General features: G+C 35.9%; 1 protein-coding gene across 4 annotated transcripts in view; it reads left to right on the top strand.

The window, feature by feature from the left end:
* LOC128216985 (cyclin-dependent kinase 17-like) overlaps window positions 1-22,718 on the top strand; it is an 81,810-nt gene that overhangs the window by 13,182 nt on the left and 45,910 nt on the right. For 3 of the 4 annotated variants that reach the window (XM_052923758.1, XM_052923757.1, XM_052923755.1), the window contains exons 1-3: window positions 3,048-3,614; window positions 5,958-6,171; window positions 21,397-21,533. In XM_052923758.1, coding sequence (XP_052779718.1) covers window positions 3,474-3,614; window positions 5,958-6,171; window positions 21,397-21,533 — 492 coding nt within the window. In that variant the 5' untranslated portion in view covers window positions 3,048-3,473. Of the gene's footprint in view, window positions 1-3,047; window positions 3,615-5,957; window positions 6,172-21,396; window positions 21,534-22,718 lie in introns of those variants that run through there. The other variant, XM_052923759.1, reaches the window with a different exon arrangement.

Raw genomic sequence — 22,718 nt, 5'->3', positions numbered from 1 at the left:
AGAACCGGGATGCAATCTGTACCAAAACAACCTTTATCAGGATATATAACTAGTGTAGAAAATGTTGATATGAAATGGTCAAATTTTAACATGCTCACTCAAAAATGCATATTTTTTTAGAAAATTACAAAAAAATATCCACACTTTGGCCAAAAAAGTGTTGGCTTAAGAGGGAAAAATAGGGTCAGTCTCCATCTGGTTAGTGGAATCAAACAGTTATTTTGTTTACGCCTTATATGTTAAAGGTTTTTTTTGTATTAAATGACCATACTTACCTTTTTAAAAGAACATAAATCCCTGAACTCTTCCTGTATATCGGGCAACTGTTTACACTGTAAACATGTAAACAGGACTTTCCACTCTTGTTATGAGGTATATTTACATTTTTATGACCATTATACATTTTCTGGAACACATCTGTTTAGAAGTGAACTTAATTCTGCACAAGCATATAAATTAGAAGTACACTTTTCATTGCCAATAATTCTAACAATTGTTCCAAGTTATTTCTGCTATACCCTATTGTGTTCATTGAGACTGAATCCCAGCCCCCTCCAAACTTTTGGGTTCGCGGTTAACGAGGCTGGGTTTTTAAAGCATTCAGGTGGAAATTATATGTGGTTACACCTTCTTGTATCAGAGTTTTTATCTCGTCTATTTTTCAACTCAAAGGAATGGTGTTATCAAAAAACATGTTTTCTATCTGACAGTAAATTATAGTAACTATTATTATAAGGATTTTTTTTATATCAAACAACAATTACAGAACTTCACCTACCATATCTTCTTAGTTAGAGATGACGTAACTTGTTTCTCAGTGTTTTTTTTTTAATCTATATTCATATCCTACATCCAACAGATAAATAGATTTATATCAGGGCCTATTCTCCCCTATGATAAACATTGCATTGAGGATGCTGATGGGTTTCAATGATGACTGGGCCTGATTGTATCTAATTCTGTCCTCCCACATTTCAGCCTTGAACCCAACCTCCACTTAGTCATAATACATATGGTACTATATATCACGGTGCTATTACTCTTGTCCCTGTTCTTGACCGATGTAATTGTTTCACAGATGATTATCCCACAATATAGTCTGAATTAGTCACTAAATATGGAACTGCCTTTCATCCTAGGCTCTTAAGTTAATTTGCGTCCTATAGGTCCAGAGACTACTTTTTGTCAAAGGTTCTTGGACTTAACTTTTCTTCTTGGGTAATTTTTTATCCTAAGTTCTTAGACTATTTTTTTCCTGGGTTATTGATCTACTTTTTGCCCTAGGTTTCAGGACTTACTTTCATCATAGGTTTTTAACCTCCTTTCATCCACCGTTATGAGGCTACTTTTTGTCCGAGGCTCTTTTTGTACTGACGTATTACAGGTTTGAGCTCCTGATATCACCATATCGCTCGGGTCATAGGTGGCAGTTGAGTGATGCAAAATCTTTATACTTGTTCACATGAAACATATTTATAGATACTGTTCCAGTTAAAAGTATACACAAGTGTAGTAAGGTGAAACTGCCTCTTGGCAGACTTAGATTATTGACAGATGTCAGCTTCATCTCATATTACTCATCTTCTTTGCAACATACGGTAAAATCACTTTTTCGAATCAATATTGAATATTCAAGTAGTCATAATATCTATATCGAAAATAGTCGTTTGATCGGTCAATTCTGACAAAGAGTATTCTTATCATGTTTTGATCGTTGCTTAGAGAATCCAAATACCTTTGGTGATAAAAAAACAGAAAACAACATCAGATTTGTTCCATTTTCCAGCTATAATAACGATATTCTTTCTGGTTCTTTCATTGACAATTGCGACCAAATACAGATTTATAGAAGGTTCTAGTTGACTTAATAGAAAGGTAAAGTTTTATAATCAATTAACCTTAATTTATGGTTCAACTGATGGGGTTTGGTTCATTAAATCAGGTTTGATGTATTCACCTCTCTCAGAAAGAATTAAGATCACTTGGAACCGCTGTTTTTTTGCAGGAAAGAGTGGGAATACTCATGATTGATTTGGGTATTGGTGAACAATCCTTTTCGCTTTTAGTAGAAGCTTATTAAAATGATGCAGAGGTGGGGGTTAATTCTGTTATGAAAGTTTGAATCATGGAAATTACTCGAATGTCAATGCATCTTTTAGAGACCTTATATATGCAGTCTGCAATATAAGTCATCGACACTCCCACATTTGAGCATTAAAAATCTGTCTAGGATTAGACCAAATGAAAGTTCTGAAGACCAAAATTTAATATTTTCTATAAATGAATAATTGTGAGGAAGTTCAAATAGTTCTTAAATATAAAAGACAATATTAATGATCAAATCTTTATTATTTATTCTTCAACATATTTTTTGTTTTGTTTTTGAACAAACCTCACATAAAACTTTATTCCAGAGTTGATCTGGTGTGAATTTCTTATTAATGACATTACAAGCTTGCCTATCTTGGTTCAAATCTTTGAGCAAAGAAGGCTGAAGAAGATGTGGGTATGATGAAGGAATACTGCAATTCCTTGGGATGTTTTTAATATTATTTAATCTTCCAAGATTTGTAACAGCTGGTGATGCTCATAATTTTTTATCATTGTGGGATCTGCAAACGCGCATCACATGGTGATCCACTGCACTGATCTGTCATCTCTAAGTCAAAGAATATCATAATTTCTTTTCAGACTTTCTGACATGGAGCAAAATTATTAGTCTCAATGTTTATGATATCAAACCGGTTGCCTTGGATTTGGTTTCTATGGTTTTAGCATGTTTGATCATTTAGAAAACATGACTCCATCATAAGAGCGCCTAATTTAAAAGTTGGTACAAACTCATAAAGATTAAAAAGGTGCTCATGTCTTATAATTATTGATGATTAGTTCTGTTGATAATTTAAACCATTTGTTTTCAACTGTTTTTCCCAGTGAATTAACTGCTTCAGCCTGGCATTTCTGTAGAAGTTTCATGTTAAACTAGGTTATCTAGTTGAATGAGATATTACCACATGGTAATTTTCTTTAACAAGCATTAATTTATAGGACTGGAACTAAATTCTATGAGAGATTTCAAGGTAAAGCCTTTTACTGATAAGCCATTCTGTGTCTGGCAGGATTTGGCTCTATTTTGCCGATTATTCCAGCACCATGAGCCAAACTAGAGCACTAAAATAACCTGATGAATAAATACTATTTTTGATGAATTTGTTAGAGGTAATATTTACTTGGAAGTATTTAATTTATCAGGAGTTTCACAGGAAGCGTTTTTAAAAATAAACAAGCCGTGCAGTGAAAAGTTCAATGTTCTAGTTCTGGATAGAGGCATTCATTAGTGCTACAAGTTCCCTGGTGTTTGAAACAGTAGTGCACTTGGAATGAAACATAAACCTTTGCTAATTAATAATAGCCTTGGTGACAATATTTAATCCCATGTAGTGATATGGATACGTAGAACATCGTGATTCTAGATGTTGTTCAGTAGAGGTAACAGTGTGAAGAGAGTACGGGAGGGGGGTTATAGTGGTCATGCCACGCCGGAAATGACGGACTATCACACTAGACGTTACTGTGCCGTTGACAGAAGTCCAGGCGTATCACCAGAACCAAAGGTAAAACAGGTTCTGAACTGACATGTTTTACAAGAATAATGAGTAGTAGTCAGTAACGTTGCTTTTACAAATATGAATATCCATCATCATAAGTGGTTTCTAAACATGACTGGATGTACATGTACAATATTTTACTTAAATTCCTTTAAAAGCGTGTAAGAACTCTTACTCAGTGTCTCATATATTTTATAGGCCTGTACTGTAAAGGGGGATTAATTATGGATTCACCTTGGGCAGGCTATTTTGAGGCTTCCACTAATTGTTGTCTGTGCTCTAACTTGTGAATCGTTTGTCTGATCATCACCAAACTTCGACAATATGTGTTTGGGCATCATCTGATATATGATAGTTGTCATGAATTCAGTGTTGCACCATTAAAAGGTTTGACTTTGCAAAGCCCTTGATTGTTGATATAAAATACATGAATGTTAAAAATGCTTGATGATTTAAGCAACACCTAAAAATTGCATTTTTTAGTCAAAACACTTCTGTTTTGTCATCTCTGATATCATTAACTTTATGTGAACCTTATTTTTTCAATGTTTCTGTTTGTTGGGAAAATGCTTACATTCTCTCAGTGCACCTGGTCGGCTAATTTGAAATGCAGACCAAGGCAATAAAATTATAGTGTAACATGCAAGTGATTATCAAGATGAATGAAGAAAGACTGTATCTTTAGGGGAATTGGTGACTCATACATGACTCATTTTGTTTAATATACAGATATTACTTGCCATAATCCCCCCCCATACACCCTTATGTTTTATCATCTGCTGTAAAGTCTTTGATCCTAGCAAACATTTTCTGTTGTCTTTTATGATTAAGGTTTGCAGTGTATTATTTTCCTTATTCGTTTGTTTGCTGTTTTGAATTTGTGTTTAATTCGTTGCTTCTGGCGAAGCAGGGTATGGATATATTTCTTTGTGCGCAGATGCGGGAGTATATATAGAAGCTTGATGTGCATCCACAAAATACAGACTTTATTGGCAATACTAATCAACAAACCACAATTTTGTTCTTAACCACACAAAGTTGTTGAGATTATTTTATAGTATTTTGTTTTATATTTATTTCATCTAGGATTCAAAACCAGAAACATTAAGTATTCTTGAGTGTTTATCATTTATTTGTTTTATGTTATTATTGTTAAGCCTGTAACAACATAGCCTGGTCTCGGCTCAGGATGGTTTTTACTCCAGATAAATTAGAACGAGTTACATCTGTCTTGGTGCAGGAAGGATGTGACTCCATATCAACATCTGTCTTGGCACCTGAAGGTCGTTAGTACTTATAAAAAAAATAGAACGAGTTAGGTCTGTCTTGGCGCCGGTAGGTCGTGACTCCATATAAAAATAGAACGAGTTAGGTCTGTCTTGGCGCCGGTAGGTCGTGACTCCATATAAAAATAGAACGAGTTAGGTCTGTCTTGGCGCCGGTAGGTCGTGACTCCATATAAAAATAGAACGAGTTAGGTCTGTCTTGGCGCCGGTAGGTCGTGACTCCATATAAAAATAGAACGAGTTAGGTCTGTCTTGGCGCCGGTAGGTCGTGACTCCATATCAAAATAGAACGAGTTAGGTCTGTCTTGGCGCCGGTAGGTCGTGACTCCATATCAAAATAGAACGAGTTAGGTCTGTCTTGGCGACGGTAGGTCGTGACTCCATATCGGAATAGAACGGGTTAGGTCTGTCTTGGCGCCGGTAGGTCGTGACTCCATATCAAAATAGAACGAGTTAGGTCTGTCTTGGCGCCGGTAGGTCGTGACTCCATATCAAAATAGAACGGGTTAGGTCTGTCTTTGTGCCGGTAGGTCGTGACTCCATATCAAAATAGAACGGGTTAGGTCTGTCTTGGCGCCGGTAGGTCGTGACTCCATATCAAAATAGAACGAGTTAGGTCTGTCTTGGCGCCGGTAGGTCGTGACTCCATATCAAAATAGAACGAGTTAGGTCTGTCTTGGCGCCGGTAGGTCGTGACTCCATATCAAAATAGAACGGGTTAGGTCTGTCTTGGCGCCGGTAGGTCGTGACTCCATATCAAAATAGAACGAGTTAGGTCTGTCTTGGCGCCGGTAGGTCGTGACTCCATATCAAAATAGAACGAGTTAGGTCTGTCTTCTTGCTTATTTTTTTTATGCATATCAGGAAACATTAGAGGCTTAATTTTACCTTTTCAATACCAAGGGCTTTTTGAAAAAGCCATTTTCATGGTTAAGGTTCATTGTCAAATAAAGTGCACTGGAGCTAGTCCTATATGCATTCAGTTGCACCATGACTACCATATGTTTTTACTTATTTGTATTCAGTATCCAGTGTTCATAAGTGTTTTAAATGTGCATTTCAGGGTGCAAGTGCAAGCTACCCAGTAGGACATCCTGTGCCACGGCGGTGGCAGAGTGGCATCCAACAACTCACAAAAATGATGAATTTGAAAAAGCTGAAGCGTCGCTTGTCCTTGACCTTCAAGGGGAACCGTGGCCTTGGTAACAGCCTCTCTGACTTGGCTGAGCAGATGACGATTGAAGATACAAATGGCATCACAAAGGATCCAGACCCAGGTATGTGTAAGCTTTTGAAACTTAGTCAACTTACAGGGTGTAGCTTGGAGACTCTGTATCTTGCACATAATTATATTTTTTGGCTGGTTTGAAGATGTCATTTTTGCATTATTTTGCTTGCTTAATGTATTCATCTAAAATTGTATTATGATAATATGAAGATTCATATAAACATTGCATGTCCATACCCAATCTTATAATGCCTATGTCAGCAATATATATTGCTTAGACTTCGAGTCCATCTTGAATAATGCATATAAAGAATGGTGATTATGCGTTGTGTACTTTTCAGGAAGAAATTTCTCATTAGACTGTATATAATGTTTATTTTCAGACATCAGTGGAATATCACTGATTTTGTTAAGGTTTTCTGATGCTCCAATAATGTATCATTTTTGTATAGAAAGAATGGTAGATGTTATGAGTGTGTCACCCCTTCTCCAGCCTGGAATCCAAGATACTGCTTTTTTAAAACCGGACTTTTGAAATTGACTTAATTTTGAACAGGAATCCTGAATACCATTTAAAGAGGTTCAAGAGTGCTCTCCTCAGAGAATGCTTCTGCATGTTTTCCTTGAAAATGTTGCCATATTTACCATTCATTTGTAAAGAAAGTCACTATAACACTAACAGTCATTTATGTTTGCTATTTTTCTTATGGAATCAGAATTCTGAGTTTGCTCTATTAGTGAAATCCAGTGCCCCTAACCTTGGAAGTCAAAATGGCCAGACAATCATGGTATACCGATAGGGAAAGTGAAACCCTCTGGTGAACCATTCATAAAGTCAGTGCAACCATTACGTCTGTTTTCAGCATTTGTTTTTTTATTTTCTGGATCTTATCTGATATGAAGTTAAAACATATAGAAAGTATAGAGCATTAAATTTCTATTAAATTTATTATCCAGAGAGTTTCATTGAACAAATTTGAAGAACTTTAAAAAACACTTCAGAAAAATGGTAATATCAATCATTTTGGAATACTGCAGAATAGAAAAATAATGGTAAGTAGGGTAAATGCCAAGATTTATACAGAAACATCGATGATGGTAATCAGTGTATGCAATTTGCTTTGTTACCAAGATGGAGAGGAATTCATTGCAGTTTTATTTCAATGCACCCAGTGTGTTGCAGTATAATTTTCAAAACAATTTGTTATTTGGCAAAGGTGCTTGACATACATGTAGAAAAAAGTAGTATTATAAAACAAAACTTGGGGGCTGTATATAAAAGTGTACAAGTCAACAGTATGTTCATTAGTTTTCCAAGAAGAAGAGTGATGCTGTGAGCCTCTGAAATTGTTATTTTTCAGGTTTTTCAACAGAACAAAATTTGATAAACTTTCAAATGATATACTATTTCATAGCAAATGACATCATCGGCAATCATGGTCACACTTTTCATTATAATTGACTCTGGTATCCTTAATTAATTCTTTAATTAAACTTTCAATTGGCATGTGGGCCATAACTGAGAAACTAGCTAATTTACTTGTCATTGTCTTGTGGGCCATTACTCAGAAACCAGCTCAAATTACACTTGTCATTGTCATGTGGGCCATTACTCAGAAACCAGCTCAAATTACACTTGTCATTGTCATGTGGGCCATTACTCAGAAACCAGCTCCTACTCTTGTCATTGTCATGTGGGCCATTACTCAGAAACCAGCTCCTACTCTTGTCATTGTCGTGTGGGCTATTACTCAGAAACCAGCTCCTACTCTTGTCATTGTCATGTGGGCCATTACTCAGAAACTAGCTCCTATTCTTGTCATTGTCATGTGGGCCATTACTCAGAAACCAGCTCCTACTCTTGTCATTGTCATGTGGGTCATTACTCAGAAACCAGCTCAAATTACACTTGTCATTGTCATGTGGGCCATTACTCAGAAACCAGCTCCTACTCTTGTCATTGTCATGTGTGCCATTACTCAGAAACTAGCTCCTACTTTTGTCATTGTCATGTGGGCCATTACTCAGAAACCAGCTCCTACTCTTGTCATTGTCATGTGGGCCATTACTCAGAAACTAGCTCCTACTTTTGTCATTGTCATGTGTGCCATTACTCAGAAACTAGCTCCTACTTTTGTCATTGTCATGTGTGCCATTACTCAGAAACTAGCTCCTACTTTTGTCATTGTCATGTGGGCCATTACTCAGAAACTAGCTCCTACTTTTGTCATTGTCATGTGTGCCATTACTCAGAAACTAGCTCCTACTTTTGTCATTGTCATGTGGGCCGTTACTCAGAAACCAGCTCCTATTTATGTCTCCCCCTCTCTGGGGGAGACATATTGTTTTTGCCCTGTCCGTCAGTCCGGTAGTCCGTCAGTCCGTCAGTCCGTCCGTACGTCACACTTCGTTTCCGATCGATAACTGGAAAACCGCATGACCTAGGATCACCAAACTTGGTAGGGAGGTTGGTCGTGAGGTGTAGAGGATCCCTATTGTTTTTGGGGTCACTAGGTCAAAGGTCAAGGTCGCGGCGACCCCCAATATAAAAAACATTTCTGCTCAAAATCTTGAGAACGGTTTGACCTAGGTTCACCAAACTTGGTAGGGAGGTTGGTCATGAGGTGTAGAAGATCCCTATTGTTTTTGGGGTCACTAGGTCAAAGGTCAAGGTCGCGGCGACCCCCAATGTAAAAAACATTTCCGCTCAATATCTTGAGAATGGTTTGACCTAGGTTCACCAAACTTGGTAGGGAGGTTGATCATGAGGTTTAGAAAACTCCTATATTTTGGGGGGTCACAAGGTCAAAGGTCAACGTCGCTGTGATGTAAAAAAATATTTCCGTGCAATATCAGGAGAATGCTTTGATCTAGGTTCACCAAACTTTGAAGTGAGGTTGGTCATGATGTCTAGATGATCCCAATTGTTTTGGGGGTAACAAGGTCAATAGTCAAGGTCGTGGTGACCTTCCATGTAAAAATCATTTGCGTGTAATATCTTTATGTCTCCCCCATTCATGGGGAGACATATTGTTTTTGCCCTGTCCGTCAGTCAGTCCATCAGTCTGTCAGTCAGTCAGTCAGTACGTCACACTTCGTTTCCGCCCAATAACTATAGAACTCTTAGACCCAGGAACTTCATACTTGGTATGCTAGTTGGTCATGACTAGTAGATGACCCCTATTGAATTTGGGGTCACTAGGTCAAAGATCAGGGTCAACATGACCTTGAGGTGAAGAAACGGTTTCCACTCAATAACTAAAGATCCTTTGGGTCCAGGAACTTCATACTTGGTATGCTAGTTGTTCATGACTATTAGATGACTCCTATTGATTTTGAGATCAAAAGGTCAAAGGTCAAGGTTACCTTCAGGTAAAAAATGTTATGTTGGCAGTGACCTTAAGCTTAAAAATGGTTTCTGCTCAATAACTAAAGAAAGCTTGTACCCAGGAACTTCATAGTTGTTCATGACTAGTAGATGACTCCTATTGATTTTGAGATCAGTAGGTCAATGGTCAAGGTCACCGTGACCTTGAGGTGAAGAAACTGTTTCCGCTCAATAACTAGAGAACGCTTGCAACCAGGAATTTCATACTTGGTATGCTAGTTGGTCATGACTAGAAGATGACCCATATTGATTTTGAGATCACTAGGTCAAAGGTCAAGGTTGCCATGACCTTGAAGTGAAGAAAAAGTTTCCGCTCAATAACTAAAGATCCTTTGGTTTCAGGAACTTCATACTTGGTAAGCTAGTTGTTCATGACTAGAAGATGACCCCTATTGATTTTCAGATCAAAAGGTCAAAGGTCAAGGTTACCTTCAGGTAAAAAATGATACGTTGGCGGTGACCTTAAGCTTAAAAATGGTTTCTGCTCAATAACTTAAGAACGCTTGTACCCAGGAACTTCATTCTTGGTACGCTAGTCGGTCATGACTAGTAGATGACCCCTATTGATTTTGAGATCAGTAGGTCAAAGGTCAAGGTTGCCATGACCTTGAGTTGAAGAAATGGTTACCGCTCAGTAACTAAAGAACACTTGCACCCAAGAACTTAATACTTGGTATGCAAGTTGGTTATGTAGATGATCCCTATTGATGTTGTGATCAGTAGGTAAAAGGTCATGGTCACGATGACTGTGAGCTGAAAAATGGTTTCCGATCAATAATTGAATAACGCTTGCGCCCAGGAACTTCATACAATGCAAACTTCGTTTACATTTTCCATGATTAATCAACAACACTTTCTTCTCTTCACTATTTAATATAATCGAATAAACCAAACTTCACTGTTGGTTTGTCTCCAGTCCAAAGTTACAAATTTCATGTCCATCATTTATTTTTTCTCAGCTACGACCACACAATAGGGGAGACAAGCGCTTTTTCAAAAAAGCAATCTCTAGTCTTGTCATTGTCATGTGGGCCATTACTCAGAAACCAGCTCCAACTCTTGTCATTGTCATGTGGGCCATTACTCAGAAACCAGCTCATACTCTTGTCATTTTCATGTGGGCCATAACTTAGAAACCAGCTCATACTCTTGTCATTGTCATGTGGGCCATAACTTAGAAACCAGCTCAAATTACACTTGTCATTGTCATGTGGGCCATTACTCAGAAACCAGCTCCTATTCTTGTCATTGTCATGTGGGCCATAACTCAGAAACCAGCTCATACTCTTGTCATTGTCATGTTGGCCATATCTCAGACTGAAGCCAGCTCATACTCTTTTGGCCCTCTTTTAGTTATTCCTGTAATATATATCACAGTATTCATTCTGTCTTCTTATTTCCAGATAAACCAAATATAAGATGATTAGATGTTTAATGTAGGATTTTTTTTAGCCCTCTTTTAGTACAATGTTGCCATAGATCAGTTACTTGCTCTAATGGGCAGAATGGATTGTTATTATCCAAGAAAATTGTTTATTTCATTAGTCAGATTTAAAAGTCATGAAAATGTGAAATATACTTGCGGAACAAAGAAACTGTGCATGCAATAATATACCAATTTAAATTCAAGGTTTGAAGATGAATTAATTCTGAAAATTGTCACTCAAGTTTTAAGGGACTGTTCATTTAAACCACAGTTAATTGAAGAAACCATCATGTTATTATCTAAAGATTTCAAGTTATTTTAGACAAATTTTGTTGTATGCACACTTTCTTTTTTCTGCTATAGATGAATATACAGATGAAATATGTTATGTATATAAAATGTAATAGAAATTGCCTTTGTTATATTTGAGTATATCATACAGTTATGTAACTTGTCATGTTGGTTGAAATGGATGAAAACAATTAAAAAATAAGTGTTGAATTACCTTTCATATAATATTATTATAGAATAAGTTTGTTTCACATTTTTAATGATATTTTGATTTAAATTGATATAATTATATTTACCATTGACTTGCAGGAACTCCTCTTTGAAGATGTGCAAAACATCAGCTGTATTATCATTCCCTAATGACATTTTTGCCTTGATATAATTATGATAATAATGATTACCTTGTTTCAACATGAATATCAATTATGTAATAAGCTCATAAGGATAGTACTGTAGATGGTTCAAATTTTGCGAGAGTTTTATTTTTGTGAATAAGATAAGATTTCATATTGTCAAGAAAATCACTAAAGAAATTATCCTGTACTCAATGGATTATGTTATCATGACACTGCGAAAACTAGATCTGGGTTGAAATAAGCCTATGATCTAATGTTTAAAAGTGCCTTCTGTTTAACATAGAAAAAGACTGTTGAGAATAACATGAACTACTGTGAAATCATTTATATTCATTGGCATGAAATTTTGTGGTTTGCCGAAAAATTACAATTTCGTGGGTACTTGAATTCGTGGTTTTTCGTTTTTGAAAGAAAAAAATCGAAACTACAATTGTTCTAGAACCTCTGTATTATCTCCACACGCTGGTCCGTGATTTTCGTCGTCTACGTCACTCGGTTTATGACACTTGCTAGAGTGGTACGACATGCCAATTAGTGCATATACCCATGTCAATTATCAATTTAATTGGAAATTAAGGTCATAAAAGAAGATGTACCCTTATCATAAATACAGATAGGCGAAGCCATTGAATGCCCATTAAGAATTTTGCAAACTGTGAAAACACCGAGAAGGATATTTGAGTAAACAATCCCTAAAGATTGCTGATGTCTACAAATTCAATCACTTTTGAATATCATCTCATTTCAATATTTATTCACACGTTTTTGTTTAATAAGTATATTGAACGCGTTGTTATATTTATTATATATATATAATAAGAAAATAAGTAACCTCCAATGTAATCGTTTAATCATTTCATTATAGAAAAAAATCGTGAACAGACACTCATCACTCACATCTTGTAAACTTGGAGATTTTCATAAACAGCAAATGTTTAGGCACGTGCTTCAGTTATTTTGTTCATAAAACATGATTTGGTTTATTATTTGTTAAAGGCTGATTTAATATATTAACAAAACAATGATAGTTAAATATACAGTGAGATGGATATTTATGCTGTATACTGCGGCCTCTGTAACGATAAACTAGAGTTACTAGACTATGTTCATAACATGGCAATTGAAAAAGTTAATAAAGGGTTTATATTTCATGGGATCTTGAATTCGTGGATCACCCAACCCACAAAAACCACGAACATTAATGCCCCACGAACATTAATGATTTCACAGTATTCATGAATTATTTATGAACTTAATTTCATGAATAGTTCATGAACTATTCATGAATGACAATTTGGACAAATCGAGTTCATGAACTAAGTGGGATTATCTCTATCTTGGACGATCTGATAAAAAAGCAGGTTATTTAAACAAATGTTTCAAATCTGCAACTTGCTGGATTTTTTTTATGCCAGTTGATAGATACGCATGGAAACCCCACGCATTTATAGGTTGTTCTCCAAAAAGGCTTTTTAAGTTTTAAGTTTTCATCCGATCTTTACCAAACAGTCACCACTTTCTCACTCCTCAACTACCTGCCTGTTGCTGCCGCACCCTTCTGCTGGACGTCTCAACTTTTGAATGGTTAAACAGTTCATCAAATTCATTAAACTTCGATGCTTAGGTTCATGAACAGTTTCATGGACTTATCATTATTTTTGATGAATTCTGTGCAAGAAAATTGATGATTTTTATTATTATAGCATAAGATTTGCGAACTTTTTTTGATGAACTTGATGAACAGTTCATGAAAAATTCATCAACTTTGGTTCATGAACTGTTGATGAACTTGTTGATGATTTTTTTCAAGAACTTGATGGACAGTTCATGGATGTTCATGAACAGTTCATGGATGTTCATGAACATTCATGAAAAGTTCATCAGTTAATGAACATATTCTCAACAGGGTTAATAAGCCTATAAAAAAAAGCTGTAAGGTTAAGCCCCGTCTTCAGAAAGTCAATGTGCGTTTTACATTTCATTTTAGATGCAAAAAATGCGCTGCTAGAGGCAGCAATATTTTAGTCATTCTATGGAGAGTATGGACACTCTCTAATATGACGTACTTTTGCATAGGACTTGTTCTTAGAGCACTCCAGAGCTAATTGATTCAAGCAGTATAAATCAATCAACACAACAGTTGAGTGTACTCATGCAGTGCTCCAGCCAGGATTTAAAAAGGCCAGTGTGATAGGTCTGAAAGGGCACTTTTGATGCACATTGAATGAGTCTTAATGGGGCACTTGCAAGGACCAATGTTCAATTCATATCGTGAAGGTGTTGTAACTATACTTTCAATACTAATAGTTGGTTATAATACCTAAGCTGTTACCTTTACTTCAGTGTCAAAATTATGTATATTTTATTTTTACACTTATTTCTGAGATTTGACTCTGATAAACAAAAGGGCAGAGCAGGGTGTAGTCAAAAGGCAGCAGGGTGCATCCATATCAAAACATCTGAAATTACAAAGCATTGTTCTATAATTCTGAGATTATTCCTCAACTGTTCCCATATGTTGAAGGTACTTCTAACTAGATGTCATTTATAGACCATGTAGACCATGTTTACGCAGCCTGTTGGGTTGGGTTGAGAATTATTAAAAAAAACTTGTTATTGTCTAAGATCTAGTTGTTTTTGTAAATTTAATTGCAACATTGACATCATTTGAGAGAATCTGTCCTTGAACAGTCAAGAAACATTTCATCAGTTTGTGTGATTTGATATCTTATGAAGTTGGTGTAAATATGTTTAACAAAACAACTTTCTAATTGGAATTATGTCAGAAACAATATTACTCATTCATTAGGCCAAAAAAAAAAAATACCCGTGTTTCCGGTACCTGACCGACCCTATTATTTCTTCGCCAACCCTAATCTTTTTTAAGGCATAACAGTAAAAGATCAAAAATTAAATATATCATCGTTATTTTCGTTGTTTGTCTGTCTCTGTTCCCAGAGAATAAACTTTCATTCCTGAGTATGTTTTACCGAGAGGCTTTGTCAACAGGGAAACAAAATGGCCGAGATCGGCAATCCCTGTCCGATATCTTCAAATTGGCTGACGCATGTTTATGGTCCAAACACGTGGTTGATCACAGGAGACACATTTTACTGTCTTCATAATGAAAATATTTAGAATATAGTTCGCGGTGTTATTTATCCATGTCCAAAATAGAACTTACTGTTTTTACATTAGGCTTTGCGTATATCATGCAGGCTTCTTACGCTTAGGCGGTGCAAATTCATGCAGGCTTAACTGCGAGGGTCACACTTCATTTATCTTTACATTAATTTATCCGCATTTATCAATGGTTATTTATTCCGCCTAATTTAAGTCCCATCAACTGAAATCCAAACAAAAACCTGCAGAAGTTATAACAACACATTGATAGGAATGTGTCGGCTGCAGATCAAACGGTACAATTTGTGACGTCAGAGCGCAAGTGGTAATAAGTTCAAAGGCGCTTGGCTATGGTTTGTATTTAAATCGGTCGGTCGGAAACCGTATGATACCATCTGATTGCCAGGATTTCGTCTAGGCTGGTAAGAAAATACCATAAGATCAAAAAATATAATAATCAATAATCGTCGTCTGGGAATCTTAAAATTATGACCCAAATGTTTGAATTCACTACGAATATGAATGTACCTTTAATTGTTACGAAATAATGATAAATGATAAATAATAAAATAAGGTAGGTAATATAAATCCATATCCGCGTTTACTTGTTCTATTATTAACCCCTTCACTGCCATATATAAGTGCGCGCTATATGCCGGAGAACATAAGCTATTTCAACACCGTTATGTACTGATAACATATAATTTCCTATAAATTCAAAACTACTGGAGGGATTTACACCAAAATTCACAAGCTTGTTTGATAGAATGTATTCAATGCATGAAACAAATTTTATATTGAATACATGTCACAAAAATAAATTTTCAACATGTGGAAATATCTGTATTGTCATTTTTTTGTTATTTTCAACTAAAATATTTTCATGTTATTTTACTGGAAGCTAAAACACTGCAAATTTTGTCAGAAACCTATGAATAGCTTTATAATAAACATCACTCTACAGAATGAGTTACTTTTCTAGCAATTCTCAACTCAGTTATCAACTCAAATTACAGTACACAAAGTTTGTACAGTTCACTGCCAATACACAAATTTTGCGTGGTAAGCGCGGAAGCATAGCGAATAACACAGGTCTGGTTTTGAAGGGCAGTCATGGCGCACCTCCCTCCTCATTAGGCTTAGAAACTGCTTCATTTCATCATTGCAGATATCAGTCCAATCATGAACTATGAAATATAAGTTTGTTTGAATGCACAAATGATTTATAAGATCTTCATCCAAAAACAGTTCTAAATAATCAACAGGCTGAAAATTAGTAGTATCTTGTGTAATTCCTTGAATCCCAGAGAAGGGAATGTCATTTGGTGGCTGTATACCTGCATTAGTCCATGCAGAAATTAAGGTATTCCTCTGTATAGCACCTTGTCTGCGTCCCCTACAACGCATCCTAGTGCCACGCCCCCTCGACGGTGTACCCGATGTACCTGGTGTAGGTTGACCCCTGCCCCTGCCCCTGCCCCTAGGCAAATTGTTATTCACTCTTGGACGTTTTGGTTTGGGGTTAGGAGTATAATCACTGTCACTTTCATCTTGCATGTCACTTTCTGATGAGGAAGAATGTCTACTTTCGTTTTAAACATCATCATTTTGTGTTAGTGCATCCAGAACAACAAGTAACATTGGTGCAAAATTTTGAGAATTTTTGTCGATTTCCTCGTTTTCTGTTTCCGAGTCAGAATATAAGTCAACGATACCACTATCTGAGTCATTGTGTACTTCAGCAATAACTTCTGCTAACGAGAAACGCATTCTAGTATTCCTATGAACAGCCGCCATCTTTGAAAAACAAAATTCCTTCGAAAAACATTTTAAACAAATATACATGCAGCGAAAGTAAACTCTGTCATAATATAACAGATTAGTATAATTGAGTTACCTCCCTTAGATTATATCGGTCTCAGAACGTGTTGTGAAATTACCCCGAGCGGCGCTCGGGGTATAGGCGTATACGAAGCTTCTTTTTTTTCGCCATGTTACCGCAAACACAGGTATTTTTTTTTTGGCCTTAATTCAAGGAAAACTAAGTCTTGATGATGAGAACTGGATTCAGACCATTATAACAATTTACATTTTATAACATAAGATAGACATACTATATACTGTTATAAGACTATAATGGTATGGTGTAGCCATAATACAATATGTTATAGGTTAATATTAATGACTGAGTAGCAAGTTTATTGTATGCAACTGGGGCCATGGTGACAAACAGTCTGTAATCTTAGTTCAGACTCAAGTGGCTTTTTTTATTTGCAACCTTTGTTTCAATGAAATTTTCCTTCTATATGAGTATTGCTAATGATATTTGCTGAATTCTATAACTATTGTGTACAATGGTATGATAATTACATTTATTTTTATAAAATGAATGGATTAAAAAACACTCTTCTTTTCTGAGGATGAGTCTAACCTGGACTTGAGACTCTTAGTAATGATGGGCCCAGGGTATGATAACTGTACAGAGAAATTAGCTGCATTCTTTGAATTTTCAGATGCGGTAAACATTGTTCTATTTACTCTCACAATCAAAGAAAAAACAAAGAAATAAATAACAACCTGTGCATCTATTATGACATACATGGTACTTTCTTTATCAGTCAAGTAAGGCTAGCCAGCCCATCAGTCAGCCTTTATTGAATCTGTACAAAATGTTTCTTCAAAACTATTCAAAAGAGCTTCATACAGATTATTATATGCACAGTATGCAAATGTTGGCTTTGGTGATGGATGTTGTCAAGAAGACTGTCTCCGTGGGCCACAAGGGATGTCTTGTGTGATGAAAATTTTCAACTGGCTGTCTCCCTGGCGATACAAGTTGCGCCATTGTCACGTTATGATTGTATAATTGTCACATTCTCCTTTTGAATGATTTCTTTCTCTGTCAAATGCATAATATTCTGAATAGGGCTATGATTTTAACAAAATTTATTATACCAGGATGTGGCATTTTCAGTCTTCTGGAACATATTGATGTCCCTCTGATTTGTGGTAATTGACAATGTTCTAAGCAAATATGTGTGGTTTAAGTTTCCAATATATTAAAATATTTTTATACCCCCGACAAACGAAGTTTTTACAATTTACCTTGTCCGGAGCATAACTTAAAAACTACTGGATGGAATTGGATTAAACTTCATACAATGATAGAGCATAATAAGAGGAAGTGCAGTGTACAATAACCATAACTCTATCCTTGCTTATTACAGTGCTATTGCCCTTTGTTACTTTTTTTGTCCGGAGTATAACTTGAAAAGTACTGGATGGAATTCATTTGAACTTAATACAATGGTAAAGCACAATGAGAGGAGGTGCAATGTTCAAGAACCAAAACTCTACTTTAGCTTATTACTGAGTTATTGCCCTTTATTTTATTTTTTTTGCCGTCAAATATTTTTCCAGACATTTACTTGACTACCAGACGGAATTTATTAAAACTTAATACAATGGTAAAGCACAATGAGAGCAAGTGCAGTGCACAAGAACCATAACTCTATTTCAGCTAATTACAGAGTTACTGCCCTTTGTTACTTTTTTCTTGTCCGGAGCATAACTTGAAAACTATTAGATGGAATTTAATAAAACTTCATACAGTGATAGATCATAATAAGAGGGAGTGCAGTGTACAGGAACCGCAATTCTATTTCCACTAATTACAGAGTTACTGCCCTTTGTTACTTTTTCTTGTCCTGAGCATAACTTGAAAACTACTAGATGGAATTTAATTAAACTTCATACAGTGATAGATCATAATGAAAGGGATCGCAGTGTACAGGATCCGCAATTATATTTCAGCTAATTTCAGAGTTACTGCCCTTTGTTACTTTTTTCTTGTCCGAAGCATAACTTGAAAACGATTGGATGGAATTTAATAAAACTTAATACAGTGATAGATCATAATGAGAGGGATGTGCAGTGTACAGGAACCGCAATTCTATTCCAGCAAATTACAGAGTTACTGCCCTTTGTTACTTTATCTTGTCCGGAGCATTACTTGAAAACTATTGGATGGAATTTTATAAAACTTCATACAGTGAGAGATCATAATGAGTGGGATCGCAGTGTACAGGAACTGCAATTCTATTTCAGCCAATTACAGAGTTACTGCCCTTTGTTACTTTTTCTTGTCCGGAGCATAACTTGAAAACTATTGGATGGAATTTAATAAAACTCCATACAGTGATAGATCATAATAAGATGAAGTGTAGTGTACATGAACAGCAATTCTATTTCAGCTAATTACAGAGTTACTGCCCTTTGTTACTTTTTCTGTCCGGAGCATAATTTGAAAACTATTGGATGGAATTTAATAAAACTTCATACAGTGATAGATCATAATGAGAGGGAGTGCAGTGTACAGGAACCACAATTCTATTTCAGCCAATTACAGAGTTATTGCCCTTTGTTCCTTTTTTCTTGGCCGGAGCATAACTTGAAAACTACCGGATAGAATGTAATAAAACTTTATACAATGGTACAGCACAATGAGAAGGAGTTCAGTGTACATGAACCATTACACTATTTTAGCAAATTACAATTGCCTTTTCCAGTGTTTTTTTTTGTCAAACAGTAACTTGAAAACTTTTGGATGGAATTTCATAAAACCTCATACAATGATAAATCATAATGGAAGGCGGCGTTCAGGGGTATTAATCACCTTCAGTGATAGCTCTTGTTTTTTTTCCAGATTTTTTTATGACAAAGTATATAAATGAACCTACTTCAAATTATATCAGAATTTGTTCTCTGCTTTATAATTTCTCACCTAGGCACAAAGTGTTCAAACTGAGCTATTGTGATCGGTCTATGTCATTTGTCAGCAATCAACAATTGCTGTAAACAACATCTTTTTTCTAAATGGTATAAAAAGTTGTCTCTGGATATGGCATTCCCTTGACAGGATATCATGCACTATGACACTGGAGTTCAGAGGGTAAGAGCTCCATTATCCACACCCCAGTTTGGCCTGGAAAACCCCCTTGAATGTTTAGACACAGGACTGTGAAAACAACATGAATGTATGGGAAGACCTCCTGCAGGCACCTATCAGATATTGATTGTGGTTTTGAAACATAGTTCTTTTTAACATGTTATTCTTCTGGTTAAGGTTATAACCTCATATACTCAAGATTGTCTGGGTTCGTTACCCAAGTATTAATGCCAAACTGATTTTTACCCAGAAAACAGAATAAAGAATGTCCTATCAGCTGTAAGAAGCATTGCATTAAAACATGAGCTAGAATTGATTATTTATTATGCTTAATGAAAGTTAAGTGTGTTATAGTTTGACTATTCAAAGAATAAGGAGGCTTTACTACTTGCCCCGGCGTCGGCGTCAAGCTAAAGTTTTAGGGCAGGTTGGCATGTTCACTTATTACTCAAATGCTGTTGTTGAGGCGTGACGGCATTTCAGGGCAGAACATTCTGTATATGGAGAACATTCATGGGTTTGTGTTTGGAGCCCCTAGAGTCAAGGTCAAGGTCACTATTACTAAAAGAAGAATAGTGGTTGGTGCTGAATAACTTTAGTTAGGGTTTACATATTGTGACCAAACTTGGTATTTAGAAGGTGTTGATAGAGATCTTTCATGGGTTTGTGATTTGGGCTCCTGGGGTTAAGGTCAAGTTCAAGGTCACTGTTACTAAAATAGCAAAGTGGTTAGTACTGAATAACATAAGTTAAGGTTGACATATTGTGACAAAACTTGGTACATACGAATAGTTTAAGGATACCTTTCATGGGAGTGCTTTTTGGGTCTCTAGCATCATTGTCACTGTTACTAAAAATAGAAAAACAGTTGGTACTGTTTATCTTATGTTAGGGTTGACATATTACAACCAGACTTGATATATAGGGAGAGTTTATGGAGACCTTTCATAGGATCGCGTTTTGCGTCCATAGGGTCAAGGTCATGGAAAAGGTCACTGTTACTTAAAATAGATAAATGTTTGGTATGATTATCTTTAGTTAGATTTGACATATTGTGACCAAACTTGGTATGTAGGAAGTGTTTATGGAGACTTCACATGGGATTGCATTTAGGGCCCCTAGGGTGAATTCAAGGTCACTGTTAATAAAATAAGAAAATAAAACAGTTAAAACTGAATCTCACAATGAAGGCTGAAGTTCTTCTGACAATCATTGAAAACTTGATTTCATCGCATGGTGGTTTTTCTTGTTAACTTTTTAATTTGTCTTTTTTATCATTTCTTATGAAAGACATATATTACATCATTATTGTATTCATTTCTAAGACAAATCAGCTTGTAGCCGATTGTGCTGTCCTACGATAGCTCTCGTTATAATTATGTAGAATGAAAAGTGAGGAATTTATCTGTTATTGTATCATACAACGTTGTACAGCACTTAAATCGACTTGTTCACATGTTCAGACATCAAAACATTTAATGCTGTGTGAATGTGACCAAGATGCTGATTGTTACAATGATAAAACATCACCAAAATATCAAATTATAGCTAAATGTTGATGTATTGTATTGGATTTACAAAATTTTGTTCAAATATCAGCTGCTGTTTGTTTGTATTTATAAAAGTAAGAAAAAATGACTTTATTTCATCAAAGTTTCGGATTCCATTGATGGAAGCATTGGTAGAAGAATCCACTTATTTAACAATTTCATAGCAATAAATGTACTTCTCCCTGATTTCAGATCTAATAAGTGAGTCCCAGTCTCACTCTCGTATCCAGATACAGCTAGGAGCAGATGAAGATGATATACCCACAGTGTCGGAGAAACACGACTATGTCTCACCCGTTAGGATGCGGCAAAGACGTAGATTTAGTGAGGTACGGGAAATAGTTTGTATTGTTACTCATGACTATTAATTGTAACTTAAGAAAAAAGTCAAGGTATCATCACAGCCTTGGTGTCGTCTGCAATATTAGCTGCCTCATCATATGCAAAAACTTTTACCTTTTCTGGACAAGGCCTGACACTGTTCAAGACCTTCACATAAAACATTGTATACATGTTACTAGTGGCAATATTCACACCTTTTGCAAGGCCCACAACTCTTGTTATCCTAATAATTATGATACAACATCATTATGTAACTTTATTTGCAAAAGGCCTGCCCAACAAGTTAGAAATATCAGGCTCATTGACATGCTGTTTATAAGTTTTTTTGGGTGTGTGGGAGAAACCAGAGTTTCAGGGGGGAATCCTGTTGTTCAGCTTAGTCACCATCAACACAACTCACTTGTGCCTTAAGCCAGTAATCAAACCCATGAGCCTTGGTGAGAAGCTTGTGCTTACTGGTCAACAGTGACTATGTAGGAAGGTACCATCTAAAGTTGTAGTGTTGCTCATAGTGACTATGGGCTATTGAGGTAGCAAGTCCAAACTATTGAGGTAAGGTTTGAATTTAAGCTCTTAGTGTATTGATAGTTATTTTAAAAGAGATGTACAAACTAAACTCAGGCAGCTTTCTTGACAATAGTTTCATTGACAGAGATATACAATTTCAGGTCCACCACCAAACTTTGCAAAAAAACAAGCAAAGTTCCCCCCATACATTTAAACTATCATTAATTTTGTTTGTGAGTTGAAATTGGTAAGAGATCATAAAATTATAGAGCTTATACAATATATACCATGGCAATTTAGAAACCTTTGAAAATGGAAAGCTTACTGATATGGAAAGAATATCATATGGGGAGATTGTAAACCTTTGTAAAAAATTGAGGTGTGATTTTGGCGTGGAGGATCTTGTTCACGATACAAGATGAGCTTCAGTCACATCTTAGTTTGCATGGTTCTGGGATTATTAAACTAGAAGGAAATCAAGAATAATGTACTTTCAAGTTTTCTTTAAATCCCTGGAGTTGGATTTTACACACACTGTGCTTGTCTTTTAACGAAAGGAAAAAGCAAAACAATCTTTAAAATTGCAAGATCGGAGGATATTGTCTGAGTGCGATCTCTATAGGGGACTTCTGTTCTGAATTTTATTTCAATTAAGAAAAGCAATT

Source organism: Mya arenaria, chromosome 14, assembly GCF_026914265.1.
Source record: "Mya arenaria isolate MELC-2E11 chromosome 14, ASM2691426v1".
Taxonomy (NCBI): domain Eukaryota; kingdom Metazoa; phylum Mollusca; class Bivalvia; order Myida; family Myidae; genus Mya; species Mya arenaria.
Note: the sequence above shows the minus strand (reverse complement) of the source record. Positions and strands in the feature narration are given on the sequence as shown.